Here is a 20928-nt window from a genome sequence, read left to right on the forward strand (position 1 = left end):
TACTGTACTGTCTAAGGGAATCAATATGGCACCTTCTCCTCCCATATGTATAAATACAAATATACAGAGAAGGAATGTTCTGGGCACACAATAAGCTATACCCTCATACTGTACTGTCTATGGGAATCAATATGGCACCTCCTCCTCCCATATGTATAAATACAAATATACAGAGAAGGAATGTTCTGGGCACACAATAAGCTATACCCTCATACTGTACTGTCTAAGGGAATCAATATGGCACCTCCTCCTCCCATATGTATAAATACAAATATACAGAGAAGGAATGCCCTGGGCACACAATAAGCTATATCCTCATACTGTACTGTCTAAGGGAATCAATATGGCACCTCCTCCTCCCATATGTATAAATACAAATATACAGAGAAGGAATGCTCTGGGCACACAATAAGCTATACCCCATAGGAAAACAATATGGCAGCATCCAAAATGTCCACTTATAACCATTATAATCTGTCCTTTTAGCAACCTCTCCCCTCCTCCATCAAGGGGCTCCTGTAATACTGGCAACCCAGGAGCGGTAGCGCTGTCTTGCTTTATGGCAGGAATTCTAAGTATACTCTCATGAGTCAGCAGACTATTTATATATATATCGTTCAGCAACATCCAATCACAGACCTGCAGCTAAATGTGTATAGCCAATGAAGCAGTCGCCTTAAATGGATGAATTTCTACTGAGCTTTATTGGAAAGTCCAGTTTATTATCAATTCTGAGTTGAAGGGTCAGTAACATTCCCAGCATTCCACTTGTTATCAACTGTGGCCCCGGCCCTCCCGGAACATCTTTCCATCTCTTGGGCTCTTGTCGCTGATTCCGCCTGCAATGCCTTGTACCTGAACTGCAACTCCCGCAGCAATGTCTGCGCTTCTCTCTTCTCCAGCGTGGGCTGCTTCTGCCCCAGGATGGAATCTGTAGGGTGGGGAAAGAGAAATACAAATATTACAGATATTTCTATGGGGGAGTTTATTTGGCCTATCAGAGCACAGAAGCCTTCCTCATATTTTGGAATGAACCAATCAGGTGCAGGGCGTTCCATTGTAATGTTGGTTTGCCACTCACAGCTGGGATCGTATTGCAGTGTCCAGAGTGCGGTACTACTGTCTGTGATGAAGAAGCCATTGGGGGGGGGAGTGTTGTACTGGGCCGGAGGGTAAGGGGGGGCCGGCTGTGCTGCACTTACTTGATTAGTCGGCCCCCCTGCTTTTGGGTGTGGAAGAACAGATGGAGGCATCTTCTGTCCCTTCCCTTATTGGTCCCAGAGTTTAAGTCTCGGTTGAGATGCTCAGGGATTGGATAGCTAAGGTTTGAACTTCCCCTCCAGCTCAACCAATCACCATACAGCTTTACCGGGACTTAAAATTCTGTGACCAATAAGTTAAGAAAAGGCTGTCGCTGGTAGAAGATGCACCACCTGTGCTCCCTTGCAAAGTTTGCAACTCCCTGCTAATCAAGTGCAACATAGCAGGGCCCAGTGACCCTGGCCACTAGGGATGCACCAAATCAACTATTTTTGTTTTGGCCGAACCCTTCACGAAATATTCGGGCGAATACCAAACCGAATCCTAACTTACATATGCAAATTAGGGATGGGAAGGGTAAAACATTTTTTACTTCATTTTGTGACAAAAAGTGACGCGAGTTCCCTCCCTGTGCCTAATTTGTATATTCAAATTAGGATTCAGTTCAGCCAAGCAGAAGGATTCGGCCGAATCCTGCTGTAAAAGGCCAAATCCTGGCCGAATCCCAAAGTGAATCCTGGATTTGGTGCATCCATACCGGCCACCGATGTTTTTATAACATGTGGGGGGGTTGCCACCTTTTTGAGAGAGTTTTACTGGCCAGGAAAGGGGCGGGTCCACCAGGTGGAGGATCATAATGTCATGGGGCAGGGTTGTGATGTCACAGGGGCGGGGTCATGATCCGGCCTCCCTCAGCCGCGCCCAATTTCCGGTTGCTTTTATAGACCCTGCTAATGACATCACGAAAGGGGCTGGGTGAGCAGTGAAAGGTGGTGGGCGGGGAGAGCAGGAAGAAGAGCTCAACCCGCAAATGGGGGTGCGAGGTTGGCCCGAACCCGCCCAACTCACAGCTCCTGCGGTTATTGGGCCAATCCACACATCACTAGTGGGCTGGGGGTGCATCGGAGGCAGGCCGGGAGCAGTTTGACTGGTGATCACAAATTTACAGGCTACAGCCTTGGCTGGGATTTTACTGGCTAGGCTGGTGAAATACCGGCCAGGTGGCAACTCTACACGTGGGGGACACTAGCCACCAATGTTTTGTTTTTTTCTGTGGGGGGGGCGCAGCCCAGGAAATGTTGTCGTATGGGCCCCTGTGATTTCTGATGGTGGCTCTGACTGTGGCTACTCACTCAGTGGAACCTGGCTCAGATTCCGTGACTCTCGCATGCCCGCTAAGATTTCCCCCAAAATCTCCTTTTTGTCCTTCCTGGGCAGTGGGGTCAGAAGCTTTCCAACCTGAAAGAGATCCAGTGAATTATTGACCTTCCGGACACTCCCCATTCTGCCTAATATAACCCTTGTTCCATGCAAAGCTCTTGTTAAAATCATTCAGTCCCTTTATTTATTTCGTAGCTTGGCTCTGTACTTTCATAATTCAATGGGACCTTGTAGCCACTCCCATGCTGAGCTAGGGCCACAATGCTCTTGTGTGACTGTACCTTACTCTCTGTGGGGATATACGGCTTGTGTAGGCCCGACAGCCTCGGCTTAGAGTCTCTATAGACCAGCAGGTGGCTCAGCGCATTCTGCAGGGCCCTGACATTGCTCTGTATTCCTGTAATACAAACACAATACTCTATGCCATTAATATATATATATATATATATATATATGACAGTTTTATACTCGGTAACATTTAACCATTAACATACCTCTGCCTGAGGGAGGAGTCTAACAGTTTTTGCTTGGGGGGGGGGGCTACCAATAAAAGGCTCCAATAAGAACTATGAATAAATAATAATATATAGCGGTTGATCTGTTTTGGGTTTTGCTTATGACTTACCCACTGGGTCTATAAACTCCGGGTCAGTTTGGACATGGAACAATTCTTCATAGCCCTTAAATTTCTTGGGGATTTCCTCCTCCTCCTCCTCTTCTTCCTCCGCCTCGGGCTGACTCGGGCTCCCTGACTGAGAGACGTGGGCTGATTCTGGCAGGTCGTCCACCTTAAAGGGGTTGTTTATCTTTGAGTTAAGTTTTCTTATGATGTACAGAGGGATATTCTGAGACAATTTGTCATTGGTTTTCATTTTTTATTATTTGTGGTTATTGACTTTTTTATTCAGCAGCTCTCCAGTTTGTAATTTCAGCCATCTGGTTACTAGGGTCCAAATTCCCCTAGCAACCGTGCATTGCTGTGAATAAGAGACTGAAACATGAAAAGGAGAGGCCTGAATAGAACGACGAGTAATAAAAACTAACAAATAACAATACATTTGTAGCCTTACAGAGTATTTGTTTTTTAGATGGGGTCAGTGACCCCTCATTTGAAAGCTGGAAAGAGTCAGAAGAATAAGACAAATCATAAATAAACTATAAAAAAAAATAACAAATAGGTGAAAGTTTGCTTAGATTTGAATATACTAGAAATTAACCTAAAGGTGAATCACCCCTTTAACAGAAGGAAAATCAACATCAATGGGGTGCTGTCTCGTGTTTAACCCTTGCACTACCGTGTATACAGGCTAAATAAACAGCAATGAGCTGTGGACAATCAATGAGTGATTCAAGCAGGAATGTCTCTCTCACTAACCCCTCATGTCATTACTAGGGATGCACCGAATCCAGGATTCGGTTCGGGATTCTGCCTTTTTCAGCAAGATTTGGATTCGGCCAATCCTTCTGCCTGGCCGAACGGAACCCTAATTTGGATATGTAAATAAGGGGCGGGGAGGGAAATCACGTAATTTTTTTCACAAAACAAGGAAGTAAAAAATGTTTTCCCCTTCCCACCCCTAATTTGCATATGCAAATTAGGGTTTGGTTCGGTATTCGGCCGAATCTTTTGCAAAGGATTCGGACAAATCCAAAAAAGTGGACTTCCCCGGACCCTAATTTCCCCCTGTGATGGACACCCCTGGGGTTCTGCTTGTAGGAACACTGAGCAGCCAGTGCTATTCAGTTACACAAACCCAGGAGGAGTGTACAGCAGCCCTATACATTACTAGGGAGATAAGCCAGCTATACCATATACCAATAAAAGGGCTGCTTCACCTTCAACTTTTAGCATGTTACAGAATGACTCATTCTAAACAACTTTTCAATTGGTCTTCATTCATTCTTTATAGTTTTTGAATCATGTGCCTTCTTCTCCTGACTCTTTCCAGCTTTCAAACGGGGGTCACCGACCCCATCTCAAAAACAAATGCTCTGTAAGGCTACAAATGTATTGTTATTGCTTCTGGTTTGGCTTCCAATAAGGATTAATTATATCTTAGTTGGGATCAAGTACAAGCAACTTTTTTACTATTACACAGAAAAAGGAAATCACTTTTAAACATTTGGAACATTTAATAAAAAGATAGGCCTTTCCATAATTCGGAGCCTTCTGGATAACAGGTTTCCAGATAACTGATCCCATGTATTTAGGCATATATATAATACCTCCAAAAGGATCTGCACTCACAGGAGCCAAAGACTGATGTATATATATATGGACCTGGGGTTTTCCGGATAACGGATCTTTCCGTAATTTGGATCTCCATGTCTTAAAGGGGTTGTTCACCTTCCCAACACTTTTTTCAGTTCAGTTGTTTTCAGATTGTTCCCCAGAAATAAAGACTTTTTTCAATTACTTTCCATTGTTTATTTTTTACTGTTTTTCCCAAAATCTAAGTTTAAAGTTGAATGTTGGTATCTGGCAGCTCAGTAATTCAGGTGCAGGTTCTAGACTTTTGCAACATTTAGTTGATCCATTTCTGTATTAGCAACTATTGTATCAATTCTAACAGCTGCCTGTAATGAAACCCAGAGATTCTGCTCAGCAGGGACAAAGATAAAAAATGGATTAACTAAATGTATCAATTTAGAACAGTTTACTGGGTCGGCGACCCCCCCCCCCCCAGAGCTTCTTTAGAAGGTGAAAACTGACACGTTACACTTCAATATTAGAAAAACGATGATGCATAGAAAATAGAAAGTAATTTAAAAATTCGTTATTTTTGGTGATCTGTCTGAAACCAAGGAAACCCACCCCTTTAACCCTTTCCCTGCCAGCCGTTTGTCCTAGATGCGAACATCTACTGCCAAGCAGATTTTAGATATTTTGCACTCTTTCACTTTAAGGGCCTTTCCTGGGGCGGTCTTTTTGTTTACCCAGGAAAACAATATATTGTTTTTTTCAGGACAACCTGAACTTTCAAAATATGCAAGAAATTTGGTGGAATTCTACTTCTGTAAAAAAATATAGGCTTCGAAGTGTCTAATAAAATGAAAAAAATCAGGTTTCACAAAGAACAATCACATATATCAGAAAGATCATTTACTTTCTGTACGAGAACACAGCTGATTTGGAAAGGTCTATGTCTCCTGAACGCGGCAATACCAAATATATAGAGTTTTATGGAGATTTCTTACTTGTATAGATCAAAATCTACAAGCAGTACACTACCAAATTTCTAAAGCACCGCTCCCCAAACGGCATCCTTCTGATTTCAAGGCCAAACATTCCACTAACAGTAGGTTTACCCTAGAAAACTACCCATTATTAGAAAGAACAGATTCTGGTGAATTAAAAATGGGTAAATATATCTTTGTACTCCAAACTGCCAAGTTGCAATGGTTTCCTAAAGTTATAATGTTTTATAGAAATTGGTGAATTTTTTGAAAAATGACCTCAAAGCTTCCAATCTACAGCATCATATCTCCCGCACATCATTAGGTATCAATGTAAAACACCCCAAATATGAAAGCCTGGGGTCCACTGAACAGTTTGATGCCCAATATGTATAGGTGTACCCAAGCACGTGGCATATAGGGGTCCTATAATGTAGACACCTCATTTGAGCTATTAGTTCTGTAATTCCAGATACTGCAAAATCAACACATTTACATAGTTGGGGGGGGGGCAAAGTTAGAAAAAAGTACGTTCACCCCAGAAAACCATATATTTTCGGAACGCACACATTCCCCCGAATCTAAATTGGGTATGCATGTCTTTCTACTCCAAAGCACCAAGCCGCAAACCCTTCCTAAATTTGGCAATTTTGGTGCCATTTTCTAAAATCACCTCAAAACGTACTAGGTACGTTCTTGCCAGTTAAAGCCCTTGCCTGCCAGAATGTACAGCGTACGTGCTTGCCAGGCAAAGGGTTAAGTCTACTAGAAAATCATATAAACATGAAATAAACCCAATAGGCTGGTTTTGCCTCCAATAAGGATTAATTATATCTTAGTTGGGATCAAGTACAAGCGACTGTTTTATTATTACACAGAAAACATATTTATTTAGATAAAATGGAGACTATGGGAGACGGCCTTTCCATAATTTCTGGATAACGGGTCCCATACCTGTACTCATCTTTCTATTCAGGCCTCTCCTATTCATATTCTAGTCTCTTATTCACATCAATGCGTGGTTGCTAGGGGAATTTGGTAAAATTACAAACTGGAGAGCTACTGAATAAAAAGCCAAATAACTCAAAAACCACAAATAATAAAAAATGAAAACCAATTGCAAATAGACTAATTAAGTTAGTTTAAAGGCAAACAACTCCTTTAACAGGGTATTACCCCTCTGCAAGTACAGTAAACAGCGCTGCTCCTGGGCACAACATACATTGGTTTCCCCCCAGATGTACTAACCTGTGTCATAAATATGGACTCGGCCGCGTCACCTGAGCCGGAACTTGTTTCTACTTCCACCGTCATCTCTGAGCTCTGCTCGCTGTCCTGACTCCGCCTCTCAGAGGAGGGTGTGATTGGTGGAAGGGGAGTGAATTCCTTCCCGTCGCTCAGCGGGTGACGTCTATCAAACGGGAGTTTGGGGGAGAACGGGGGTTCCACTATCAGAGGCTGTTTGGGCACCTTGGGGATAACTGACTGTACCTGGAAATATAGGAATATCAACTACTGATGTGCACTTACCTGTAATCAGCCCTATACCATTACCTACAGCTACTTTATATCACTTCTTCCTCTATTCACGTATTTATTAACATTGGAGGCATTCACTTGTACCATGTGACACAATTCTGGGTAAGTGGGCGGGGCCTGTAAGGCATGACCTGCTCCTGGTATCTCGGGCTGGTTTGCCCCTGTATCATGTGACACATGCAGAATGATGGGTATGTGGGCGGGGCCTGGCGCTCACCTTTCTCCCCTCGTTCACTGGAATAAACAGGGGCAGTTTCCTAATCTCAGGGGGTTTTTTGGTTGTGATGTGGATCCCCAGGCGCTGCTGCAGGACGTCACTGAGCAAAGGCGGATCCCCTGCAACACATTAGAGCCCTATGATGTCATAGATAACTGATACTGACAATGTTAAAGTCTTACATCAAAAGTAAAGAATCAAATGAGGGTGACTCAGACACTAAGTTAGCAGTGGCGCTGCAATAGCGAAGTACAGGGATCCATTATTCAGAATGCTCGGGACCTGGGGTTTTCCAGATAACAGAAGTTTCCGCAATTTGGATCTTAATACCTTAAGTCTACTAGAAAATCATATAAACATTAAATAAACTCAATAGGCTGGTTTTGCTTCCAATAAGGATTAATTATATCTTAGTTGGGATCAAGTACAGCTATGGGACCTGTTATCCAGAATGCTTGGGACCTGGGGTTTTCCAGATAACGGACCTTTATGTAATTTGGCTCTTCATACCTTAAGTCTACTAGAAAATCATATAAACATGAAATAAACCCAATAGACTGGTTTTGCTTCCAAGAAGGATTAATTATATCTTAGTTGGGATCAAGTACAAGCGACTGTTTTATTATTACAGAGAAAAAGGAAATCATTTTTAAATATTCGGATTATTTGGATAAAATGGAGCCTATGGGAGACGGGCTTTCCATAATTTGGAGCTTTCTGGATAACGGATCTCATACCTTTATATACGACTCCCAGGATCACATTGACAAAGAATATAACACAATAAAGCAACAGAGAAATGGTTATTGGTTGTTTCAATGATGCCGCTTGATTTCTAATAATGAAGCTTTAACTCTTTCACTGCCGCTTTTCTCTTTGAGCACCTACGTTGCCTGTAACGCACATCCCAGCACATATCAGATGTCACCCTCATGGCAGCACCATAGATTGTCCTTGGCGCTCAAGGAGTTAATCTGCGCTACCTTTTCTGAGAGTGGTGAGAGGATTCCCGTGGATCACCAGTTCTTCGAGGGAGGGGAACAGGGCGGCGGCTAAAAGCTTCTCCTGGTGCCGAATCTGGAACATGATATAAAATATTATTTTCTATTGGCTGATTATTTATTCCAGGGAATGATGATTCCCACGATGGTGCCTTTAACCCTTTCTGTAACTGGAGGCTCCACCCCTCTGCGATGTCATCAGAGAGGGCGGCTCGGGTGTAAGTATCTTCTCAAACATCCCAACATCTGGAATATTGAAAGAGGGACAAAACGATTTCTGCTGCAAAATTTGTTTTGGCCACACCCATTTTGTGACCACACCCCCTAATTACCATGATCATTTTACAAGATTTGGCAGGTTATGGAAAGTCTGAGCACATTTCTGGGGGATTAGGGTCAGGTTTTATGAGTTATTTCAGTTTTGATAATGAAGGTAAATGACCCTTTTAAGTAGGGATGCACCGAATCCACTATTTTGGATTCGGCCGAATCCTTTGTGAAAGATTTGGCCGAATACCAAATCCTAATTTGCATATGCAACTTAGGGGTGGGAAGGCGAAAACATTTTTTACTTCCTTCTTTTGTGACAAAAAGTCACGCTATTTCCCTCCCTGCCCCTAACTTGCTTATGCAAATTAGGATTTGGATTCGGTTCAGCCCGGCAGAAGTATTCAGAATAAAAAACAGTATGCGCTTCCTATATTAAATAAACTCCCACCAACAAAGTACTTTTCCTCACAACAGTTCGACTTTTGAAAAAAAACAGTTCCGTAAAGAAGTCGAACTGTTGTGAGGAAAAGTACTTTGTTGGTGGGAGTTTATTTAATATAGGAAGCGCATACTGTTTTTTATTCTTAATTTTTTTGGGGCAGAATCCCCATTTTGTTTTGCGAATCCACTGGTTGCATCTGCGCAAAGTTGAATTTAATTTTTATCGGCAGAAGTATTCGACTAAATCCGAATTCTGCTGAAAAAGGCCGAATCCTGGCCGAATCCTGGATTCGGTGCATCCTTACTTTTAAGCTACAAGTCACTGTTTCCCCAAGAGACCTGCTTATCTTAAATAGTTACAATTGTATCTCTACTTATCTTAAATAGTTACAATTGTATCTCTACTTATCTTAAATAGTTACAATTGTATCTCTACTTATCTTAAATAGTTACAATTGTATCTCTACTTATCTTAAATAGTTACAATTGTATCTCTACTTATCTTAAATAGTTACAATTGTATCTCTACTTATCTTAAATAGTTACAATTGTATCTCTGCTTATCTTAAATTGTTACAATTGTTTCTCTGCTTATCTTAAATAGTTACAATTGTATCTCTGCTTATCTTAAATTGTTACAATTGTTTCTTTGCTTATCTTAAATTGTTACAAATGTATCGAAGAGCAGCTGCTGTGTGCCTTGGGCTCTCTGCCAAAAAGCCTCATTTAATTATGTTTCAGAAACGTTTTCTTGTGTCGGTGCAGGAGAGAAAGTTGGGACATTTCAGTAACAATCCTGGACTGTGGGTTGAGCTGTCAAAATCGGGACTGTCCCGCAGAAAACAGGACAGTTGGGAGGTATAACTTCTCAGTTGTGGACCGAGTTGGGAATCAGATTAAGGACTAGGAAAGGGCAGGGATAGAGGGTGATGCTGCTGGGATTTCAGTCTAAAGGGGTTCAGGTATTGGGGGGTTCCATACAGGTAACATGACACAGGTCACTATATGCAGCATGTAGGGTCAGGGTTGCCATGAAAAACAAGGGGAACCCACCCAATGTGCCAGAACTCCACCTTGACCCAAGCCTCACCCCTTTCATGGGAAACTCCACCCCTTTTGTATTGATCTGGCAGGTCCGAACTTCGATTCAAAATAGTCCCTGACATTTCCAGATCTGACCCTTATCCTGCCAATCTTACCTTGTTATTGGCCAGGCTCAGGTATCTCAGGCTCGGCAGCGGCACCAATGCTTGACTCGACCCATCTTCACTCATGTGACTGTGGAACCTGAAGCTTTCTGTGGCATCGGAGGCTTTCTGGGTAAATACAGGAATTTAAAAGAAAGGTTAATGCCCCACACTGACTCTGGGGAGATATAAATGAAGGGTTAATGCCCCCACACTGACACTGGGAAGATATAAATGAAGGGTTAATGCCCCCACACTGACACTGGGAAGATATAAATGAAGGGTTAATGCCCCCACACTGACACTGGGAAGATATAAATGAAGGGTTAATGCCCCACACTGACACTGGGGAGATATAAATGAAGGGTTAATGCCCCCACACTGACACTGGGGAGGTATCAATGAAGGGTTAATGCCCCACGCTGACACTGGGGAGGTATAAATGAAGGGTTAATGCCCCCACACTGACACTGGGAAGATATAAATGAAGGGTTAATGCCCCACATTGACACTGGGGAGGTATAAATGAAGGGTTAATGCCCCACGCTGACACTGGGGATATAAAAATGAAATGTTAATGCCCCACGCTGACACTGGGGAGATAAAAATGAAGGGTTAATGCCCCACGCTGACACTGGGGAGATAAAAATGAAGGGTTAAGGGTTAATGCCCCACGCTGACACTGGGGAGATATAAATGAAGGGTTAATGCCCCACGCTGACACTGGGGAGATATAAATGAAGGGTTAATGTACCACACTGACTATGATTTCTTTTCTTAAATTATCTTTATTAATTATCTGCCTTGTTGCTAGGGAATGTGGCACCTTAGCAACCAAATTCGACATAACAAACTATTTCTAAAAAACAAAGCATTTCCCTGTGATTTGCAGAAAGAAAACTCACCGTCACATGATCGTCCTTCTGTGAGTTTTCCTGGTCAGTAAATATAACTTCTGTGAAGAAGAGAAACAGGAACAAGTCTGGTGAAGAACAGCCTTAAATATTTATTTTTATTATTATTATTATATATTATTTGTATACTTTATTATTATCATTATTATATATTATTTTATACATTATTATTATTATATTTTTATACATTATTATTATTAATATAGTTATTATTGTTAGTATTATTATCATTATTATTATTATTATATTTTTATAAATTATTATTATCATTATTATTATTATTATTATTATATTTTTATAAATTATTATTATTATTATATTTTTATGCATTATTATAAAATATAAGTCAATAACTCCTGCCCAATGTGTCCCTATTAAAACTTATATTATGATGCAGAGAGTGATATTGTGAGACAATTTGCAATTGGTTTTCATTTTTTGTTGTTTGTGGTTTTTGACTTATTTAGCTTTTTATTCAGCAGCTCTCCAGTTTGTAATTTCAGCCATCTGGTTGCTAGGATCCCAATTCCCCTAGCAACCATGCATTGATTTGACTGGAATATGAATAGAAGAGGCCTAAATAGAAAGATGAGTACAGGTACGGGATCCATTATCTAGAAACTGAATTACGGAAAGGCTGTCTCCCATAGATTCCATTTTATCCAAATAATCAAAATTTTCAAAACGATTTCCTTTTTCTGTGTAATAATAAAACAGTCGCTTGTACTTGATCCCAACTAAGATATAATTAATCCTTATTGGAAGCAAAACCAGCCTATTGGCTTTATTTAATGTTTACATGATTTTCTAGTAGACTTAGGGGCAGATTTATCAAGAGTCAAATTTCATATTTGAAAAACTTCGAAATTCAAATTAAAATAGACCAACTGAAATTCATAAAAAAAATCAAAGTTTTTGGTTTTTTTTGCAGATGAATAGTCCGTATTCGTTTGAATTTGTCCAAATTTGAATCATACGAATCAAAGTTTTCCCAAAAAAAACTTTTTCAAAGTCCACCAATAGGTTCTAGGAGGTCCCCATAGGCTAAAACAGCAATTCGCCAGGTTTTAGATGGCGAATTGTCGAAGTCGAAGAGACAGTACATCATAAATTTTGATTTTTTTTTTCAAATTTGGATTGCATTTGGACTATTCCCTAGTCGAAGTACACAAACGCTCGAAATTCAATTTTTTTTTTTTTTATTCTAATTTCACATCGACCTTTGATAAATCTGGCCCTTAAAGTATGAAGATCCAAATAATGGAACAATCTGTTATCTGGAAAACCCCAGGTCCCGAGCATTCTGGATAACAGGTCCCATAACTGTAATTTTATTGCAATACATTTGTAGCCTTACAGAGCATTTGTTTTTAAGATGGGGTCAGTGACCCCCATCTGAAAGCTGGAAAGGGTCAGAAGAAGAAGACAAATCATTCAGAAACTATAAAAGATAAATAATGAAGACCAGTTGAAAAGTTGCTTAGAATTAGCCGTTCTATAACCGGTTACAAGTTACCGATCCTTTATTCTCTAAGGGTTCCTGCCAGAGAAACGTTTCACCTGTTTGATCTGCATTTGTTTTGGGGCAAATCAAAAGGAATTCTCCATATTCTGATATTGATTCTATTTCCATTGAAAGGAACAACATGAACCTGTTCTGTCAGGATCATCTTTACTGGGAATCACAGTGTAATGGAATGTCTTCAGCCCATCCTCCGCTCCTTTCTCCTCACACTCCTTATTGGGTGGGTTATTCCTGGGAGTGGTGTCGGCCGGATACAGGTAGGGGATCCCCGAAATACTGTTGTTGTCCAGATTGAGCAGCCGCAGCCTGCAGAGCACAATGGAAGGAGGGTTTATTCTTCCCAATGTAAAGGGAAACTCCTTGTTGGTTACAAAGAATTAGGAAAATGTTACTAAATAAACGAGAAACTGCCACAGTTCCTTTGGGCTGCTCAGTGGTTTCATCCAAAACAGAATCAGCATTAGATCATTACACTGCCCAAAGCATACCTCCCAACTTTCCCGTTTTTTGTGGGACAGTCCCGATTTTGACAGCTCAACCCACAGTCCCAAATTGTTACTGAAAAGTCCAGACTTTCTCTTTGATCTCAGGCACTGAACAGCCAGAAAAAGATACAACGTTTCCAAAAGATTGTAAGAATTTAAGATAAGCAAAGAAACGATTGTAACAATTTAAGATAAGCAGGTCTCTTGGGGAAACTGTGACTTGCAGCTTAAAGGGCAATTCACCTTCAGCAAAACTGTAATAACTCAGAAAACCCCCAGGAATGTGACTTTCATAACCTGCCAATTTTTGTGAAATGGAAATGGTAATTAGGGCATGGTAATAATGTGCATGGTCAAAAACTTTTCGCTGCACTCTGTTCGGCAAATCTTTTTGTCCCTCTTTCTATTTCCAAAATGTTGGGAGGTGTGCCAAAGCCTTTGACTCTTTGCCCAAGATTTGACCAATGAGCAGCCACAAGGCACCTTGACACCCGGATATACAGCTTGAAACTGACTCAAGTACTTACTGGGCTCAAGTACTTACCTTATTAGATTGGCTACACTCAGGAACACTGCAGAGCTCAAGTACTTACCTTATTAGATTGGCTACACTCAGGAACACTGCAGAACTCAAGTACTTACCTTATTAGATTGGCTACACTCAGGAACACTGCAGAGCTCAAGTACTTACCTTATTAGATTGGCTACACTCAGGAACACTGCAGAGCTCAAGTACTTACCTTATTAGATTGGCTACACTCAGGAACACTGCAGAACTCAAGTACTTACCTTATTAGATTGGCTACACTCAGGAGCACTGCAGAGCTCAAGTACTTACCTTATTAGATTGGCTACACTCAGGAACACTGCAGAACTCAAGTACTTACCTTATTAGATTGGCTACACTCAGGAACACTGCAGAGCTCAAGTACTTACCTTATTAGATTGGCTACACTCAGGAACACTGCAGAGCTCAAGTACTTACCTTATTAGATTGGCTACACTCAGGAACACTGCAGAACTCAAGTACTTACCTTATTAGATTGGCTACACTCAGGAACACTGCAGAACTCAAGTACTTACCTTATTAGATTGGCTACACTCAGGAACACTGCAGAACTCAAGTACTTACCTTATTAGATTGGCTACACTCAGGAACACTGCAGAACTCAAGTACTTACCTTATTAGATTGGCTACACTCAGGAACACTGCAGAGCTCAAGTACTTACCTTATTAGATTGGCTACACTCAGGAACACTGCAGAGCTCAAGTACTTACCTTATTAGATTGGCTACACTCAGGAACACTGCAGAACTCAAGTACTTACCTTATTAGATTGGCTACACTCAGGAACACTGCAGAACTCAAGTACTTACCTTATTAGATTGGCTACACTCAGGAACACTGCAGAGCTCAAGTACTTACCTTATTAGATTGGCTACACTCAGGAACACTGCAGAGCTCAAGTACTTACCTTATTAGATTGGCTACACTCAGGAACACTGCAGAGCTCAAGTACTTACCTTATTAGATTGGCTACACTCAGGAACACTGCAGAGCTCAAGTACTTACCTTATTAGATTGGCTACACTCAGGAACACTGCAGGGTGGGAGAGGTTGTTCTCATCCAACATAAGGATTTCCAGCGCTGGGAACAGGGGCAGAGCTAAATCCTCTCTGTACAAAGATACATTTATCAGAGTTACCCCAATACACAAAGCTCTTACATTTTCTACTGCCTGATGCCAATGTGCCCATTATACTATCCCTGCATTACAATTATATATAAATCCATTAAAATGAATAAATGGCACTTGTGAAACTGGCAGCTTCCATGCAAACATGGCACAGGGCATGTTACACATAACAGTCTCACCTCTCACTTTACTTACATGTGGGACACACTCATGTCAGGAGGGAGATGGGTGAGGCCATTCCCTGAAAGGTGAAGCACCCGTAGGTGGGACAGAACTCCAAGTCGTGTGACGTCATCAGGAGTCAGATTGTTATAGCACAGATCCAGCACCTGCAATAAACCATAAAGCAAAATATATAACTGTGCCTGCAGCTTCATTTTCTCTATTTGCTGCTGTCCAACCATCTACTGGCCATAAAGCAGGGCAGGACTGCTGCTTACAATGGGGATCAGATAGGATCTGTGCAGCCACTGGGACAGAATGTTCTGTTATACAGATAGCTAGAATCTCAGCTGCCATAAAGCAGGACAGGACTGCTGCTTACAATGGGGATCAGATAGGATCTGTGCAGCCACTGGGACAGAATGTTCTGTTATACAGATAGCTAGAATCTCAGCTGCCATAAAGCAGGACAGGACTGCTGCTTACAATGAGGATCAGATAGGATCTGTGCAGCCACTGGGACAGAATGCTCTATTATATGGGACTTGCAGTATCAGCTGCTGCTACAGGGGCATCTCATGGGCATTATGTGGGCACACCAGTCAGGAGAAGCATTAATACATGTGTCTGTGTGAGCTGGAAAAAGCTTAGCTCTGGGCATAAGGGTTCTGTAAATGGGCACAGTTTTATGCCCCTTATTGCTCCAGTCCTTGAACCCGTACAACACAAGCCTTAAAATATTTATATATCACAATATAGCCCCAGGTGGAGCTATTGCTTTATCTAAAGAATGGAAATGAGTCGTATCCCTTATACCACAAACTCCTCCAAAGTGGAAAGACTAAAAGATTTCAGACTCACTTCCAGTTTTGGGAGGTCGCCGGGCTCCAGACACACGTTGCGGATATTGTTCATGGAAAGATCCAGTTCCCTGAGTGCAGAAAAGCTGCGGAAAGTTCCTAAAGGTAAAAAGACATCGTTACCCACATGGAAGCCAAATATGTCTCTAAGGGGAGCAAGAAACCCCTCCCAAGTCCCCCTATAGTCCTGTGCTTTCCCCTATCCCTGTCTATAGTATAATTAATAACCAGTGTGAGGCTTTTATAGGCTGAGGTTTCTTCTGTTTGATCTAACAAGACTAACCTTCTCCGAAACTGATATTTGTTACTTATAAGATAATCAGACCCCTGACCAGACCCTGGGGGTGAGAGAAAGCCAAAATATGGACAAGATATGGATCTAGGGGGACAACAGATGTATAGTGGTACCCCCCAGGGCAGCTATCAGGGGGGGACGGGGGGGAAAGTTGTAGGGGGCCCCGAGGGTAAGAGGGGCCCGGCCACGCCACACTTACTTGATTAGCTGGGCCCCCATCTTTGTGAGAGCTGCTGACTTCGGGAAGGCATGGACGTTTAAGGGGCCCTGGCCACCAATTTTCTTATAATGTGTGTGTGTGGGGGGGGGCTGGCCACCAATTTTGGCCACCAAATATTTTTTTCTCATGTGGGGTCCTAGCCACCAATATTTTTTAATGGGGGGGCCTCGACACAAATGTTTTTTTATGGGGGGCTCTGACCACCAATATCTTTTTATTAACATGTGGGAACCCTAGCCACCAATATTTTTTTTGTTTTTTTACTGTGTGGTGGGGGGCGGACCTGTGGGGTGGGGAGGGCAGACCTGTAGTGGGGCTTGCAGTGGGCGCAGCCCAGGGGGCCCAGGAAATTTTGTCGTATGGGGCCCTGCGATTTCTGATGGTGGTCCTGGTACCCCCTACAGCCATGGAGCTAGCATTCGTCATAGGTATAGGGTGTCATGTGACCCCACCCTGGTTCATTTACTGCCAAATAGCTACAGCAATAACACTCTGATCCCAGGAGACCCTATGAGACATATTTGTCGGGGGGCAGCCATTGTACATACATATTATACTGCTGCATTTGTTCAACTAGGGGGTCTTGTGTCTCTTTAAGAAAGAGACTGTCAGAAGAAGTTACATTAGTGAGCAATGTATTCTGCTCGAGACGAGATGGGTCACTCATTTATTTGTTCTTTGTCTGGGTGCCCATTATTATCCCCTGGCTGGGTGCCCTGTGTAACGAAATAACAGCCAAGAACTTCTGTTATGTGAAAGCCCAGTGTGCTGTTCAGAACCAGAGTCATTGTTCCATTGTAAATTGTAATGAAATGTAACGACGCCTGTGGGAATAAAGCTCTGGTACCTGCGGGCAGTTTGTTCAGTCACCTTGAGATCTGAGGTCGCACTGTGCTGCTGACTGTATCCCCCCTCCCCTTCCCTGATGAATTACTCATAAAGTGCCAGGAGACAGGAGGTCGTTCTTACCGAGAGTCAGCGAATTCTCTGCCGCATTTATGTACACCACGCAATTAAACTGCACCAATTCCTCCTCCTGCGCCTGTGGGGGATAGACATACAGTACAGAGAATTGGAGGTGCAGCTCAATCTGCCAAAATTCTCGTATAATAAACAGCCAAGTCTCTTATTCTTAAAGGAATCGCATATCCTTATTTATGTCTGTCTACTGAGGGGGGCGCTGTTCCACTGCTGTAATGTCATATTATTTTAACTTGCACAGTAAATACATTCTGATACATGTCTTTCCCATCAAAAAACTCACAGCATCCTTCTCACAGTGGGCACAGTCTGAAGGTCAGTTGGGGGAGATTTGGGGTGAGTGCTTATTTGTACCCTGGGTACCCCTGGAACTATAGCAGGGTGACACCCCAATGTTTCTATATATCTGTAACCTTGCTATGAGCTAAAGGGGCCCAGCGTGAAGGCCAGTTAGGGGGAGATTTGGGGTGAGTGCTTATTTGTACCCTGGGTACCCCTGGAACTATAGCAGGGTGACACCCCAATGTTTCTATATATCTGTAACCTTGTTATGAGCTAAGGGGGCCCAGTCTGAAGGTCAGTTAGGGGGAGATTTGGGGTGAGTGATTATTTGTACCCTGGGTACCCCTGGAACTATAGCAGGGTGACACCCCAATGTTTCTATATATCTGTAACCTTGTTATGAGCTAAGGGGGCCCAGTCTGAAGGCCAGTTAGGGGGAGATTTGGGGTGAGTGCATAGTGGTGTGACCCTAACATAATTCAGTATGTAATGGGGTACTCAGGGCATACCTCCCAACATTTAGGAAACAGAAAGAGGGACAAAAATATTTGACATGCCGATTTTTGTGGCCACACCCCCTAATTACCATGTTCATTTTACATAATTTGGCAGGTCATGATTGTGTGAACACATTTCTGTGTTTTTTATGTTATTACAGTTTTGCAAATGAAGGTGAATTGCCCTTTAAACTGTCTAACTTCTTATCTTATCAAACTTTCACAAAAGTATATCAAGTATCTATTCTGGGCTCTCTGCCAAGATGCAATTAAGTTAGAAACTTTGTATCTGTTTCTGGCTGTTCAGTGCAGCAGATCAAAGAGAAACCCGGGACTTATCAGTATAAATCTGTGACAGCGGGTTGAGCTGTCAATAGCGGGACTGTCCCGCTCAAAACTGGACAGTTGGGAGGTATGCTCAGGGGAGTAATACAGTAGCAGAATTACTTACAGAAGTCAGGTTCCTGTCACTCACATCTACAGAACACAGATCCGCTGGGGTCTTCACATAATGAGTCTTCAGCTGAAATCAAAACCAACCTTATAGCAGTTACTCATGGTAAATAACAAGCACAGTATATGAGATTTGGATATTACTGGGCCCCTTACCAGGAATGAGGTGTTCAGGACATTCTGCTGATGATTCAGGCTTGACGACCCACTTGATGTTGGTTCTGTAAGTACGGTGTCCTGGTTGCTCCGAAATGTACTTGATGCTGCCGACTTCACTAACTTTATTCTCCCGTTGCTCCAAACTCTCTGAGTCTTTACCCAGCGGCCTCCTGTGGTTGAACAGCAGCTCTTATTAGGCTTGACCCCCTAAACCTGATTCTGTCACCCCTTAATCCATGTATGTCATGCAAGGAGCAGAGCCCACCATATAATATAGAGCATGTCATGGGGTACCCCAGTTCTGCCGCCTGTACCCTGACAGGCATAAGCAGCATTGAATACAGAGACAGGCGGAGAGTTTCAGGCTCCAGCTCCCCTTTCCCCAAAATAAATTTAATATAAATTATCTGAATTATAAACGGCAGATTTGAGAAAAGTTACCTCTGTGATTAGACTGAAGGAGGCTTCTAGCAGGGAAACTGTTGCTTGTGAATAAATCTCCAGTGTCCATTCTGTAGAGCCAGGAGGCAGCCATGTCTGATAGAGGGGAGAGCAACGAGCCAATGAGGGACCATCACATGGGCCTGCTCTGTGCAACGAGCCTCACGATTGGATGGAAGGAAGAGTCTGTGGTCTGGGAAATTCAACCCTGTATTCGTTAAAGAATTTATATTAATGCACAGACGTATGTATCACTTCTTGTGTACCCTATGTATCCCTGTGCAGCTTATGCTTTGTTCTTTTAACAGGCTATGAGCAAACTTAGGGGCTGTTCCTGCTGAATTGTGCTTAGTACAGGGGAATACCTATACTGCCATAGTTTTATGGGATCTCTCTGTACAGACTATGAGCAAACTTAGGGGACTGTTCCTGCTGAATTGTGCTTAGTACAGAGGAATACCTATGCTGCCATAGTTTTATGGGATCTCTCTGTACAGACTATGAGCAAACTTAGGGACTGTTCCTGCTGAATTGTGCTTAGTACAGGGAATACCTATGCTGCCATAGTTTTATGGGATCTCTCTGTACAGACTATGAGCAAACTTAGGGACTGTTCCTGCTGAATTGTGCTTAGTACAGGGAATACCTATGCTGCCATAGTTTTATGGGATCTCTCTGTACAGACTATGAGCAAACTTAGGGACTGTTCCTGCTGAATTGTGCTTAGTACAAGGAATACCTATGCTGCCATAGTTTTATGGGATCTCTCTGTACAGACTATGAGCAAACTTAGGGACTGTTCCTGCTGAATTGTGCTTAGTACAGGGAATACCTATGCTGCCATAGTTTTATGGGATCTCTCTGTACAGACTATGAGCAAACTTAGGGACTGTTCCTGCTGAATTGTGCTTAGTACAGGGAATACCTATGCTGCCATAGTTTTATGGGATCTCTCTGTACAGACTATGAGCAAACTTAGGGACTGTTCCTGCTGAATTGTGCTTAGTACAGAGGAATACCTATGCTGCCATAGTTTTATGGGATCTCTCTGTACAGACTATGAGCAAACTTAGGGGACTGTTCCTGCTGAATTGTGCTTAGTACAGGGAATACCTATGCTGCCATAGTTGTAAGGGGTCAAAGTGTTCACGGTATCCTTTCTATGGCAGGTGGAGGTTGCACCCCAATACCAAAATGTTGGGGTTGTATGTGGGATTCAGACAGGGGCATTGTGGGTAGGATTATGCAGATGAGCATTGCTGTGACATCAGTATAAAGGAGCCAATGGCAGGTGTAGAGCAGAGAGTGCAGGAGAGGGACACAGTGTATAAGTTTTAGACATTAGTGATTGTCCTTAGGGAACAGACAGCCCAGTCACAAGATGCGAATAATCTGAGAGATGACTGTAAACTCTTAGGGTTCTTCCCAGCATCCTCTCTGTCCACACTGCACATAAGGGACCTCACATAGTACAGCGATGCTATCGTTTAGGTTACAAGTACTAATGAGATGTGTAACAATTACCGGTGAGGACTCATTGCCCGACTGTCTCTCTCTCTCAGCTCCCGTTTCTCGCTGCCTGTCCGTCCCGGGAGTCCTTGTCTCCTAGCAACCGGCGGACGCTATCATTTTACATTCCAGCACATGGACAGGCGGTGTAGACTACAATTCCCGGCATGCCAAGGGTCCATTTTCACAGCAGC

General features: G+C 42.6%; 1 protein-coding gene across 3 annotated transcripts; it reads right to left on the minus strand.

Moving 5' to 3' along the window:
- Window positions 1-685: 685 nt before the first annotated feature.
- xrra1.L (X-ray radiation resistance associated 1 L homeolog) lies at window positions 686-20899 on the minus strand. 3 transcript variants are annotated; one of them, XM_018245625.2, is made up of 18 exons: window positions 20750-20898; window positions 19226-19433; window positions 18782-18954; window positions 18624-18695; window positions 17382-17454; window positions 15899-15996; window positions 15071-15204; window positions 14751-14855; window positions 12820-12998; window positions 11159-11208; window positions 10266-10382; window positions 8338-8431; window positions 7355-7473; window positions 6847-7089; window positions 3047-3209; window positions 2703-2818; window positions 2394-2499; window positions 686-931 (listed from the first exon to the last, which is right to left on the minus strand). In XM_018245625.2, the coding sequence occupies exons 2-18, from the start codon at window positions 19317-19319 to the stop codon at window positions 726-728; spliced, it is 2142 nt and encodes a 713-aa protein (XP_018101114.1). In that variant the 5' UTR covers window positions 19320-19433; window positions 20750-20898; the 3' UTR covers window positions 686-725. The 3 variants fall into 3 exon arrangements, with proteins under 3 accessions (XP_018101114.1, XP_018101115.1, XP_041438726.1); XM_018245626.2 differs by having other exon boundaries at window positions 19226-19418; window positions 20750-20881; XM_041582792.1 differs by lacking the exon at window positions 14751-14855 and having other exon boundaries at window positions 20750-20899.
- Between the last annotated feature and the right edge of the window lie 29 nt (window positions 20900-20928).

Source organism: Xenopus laevis, chromosome 2L, assembly GCF_017654675.1.
Source record: "Xenopus laevis strain J_2021 chromosome 2L, Xenopus_laevis_v10.1, whole genome shotgun sequence".
NCBI classification, from domain to species: domain Eukaryota; kingdom Metazoa; phylum Chordata; class Amphibia; order Anura; family Pipidae; genus Xenopus; species Xenopus laevis.

Bases quoted from the DNA above. Each gene is read 5' to 3' on its own strand.
- xrra1.L (XM_018245625.2), bottom strand. From the start codon at position 19,319: ATGGCTGCCTCCTGGCTCTACAGAATGGACACTGGAGATTTATTCACA. The intron at 10,383-11,158 runs GTGAGTTTTCTT...GTATTTACCCAG, and splicing joins AGAAGGACGATCATGTGACG to AAAGCCTCCGATGCCACAGA. The intron at 8,432-10,265 runs GTAAGATTGGCA...ATCATGTTCCAG, and splicing joins TGAGCCTGGCCAATAACAAG to ATTCGGCACCAGGAGAAGCT.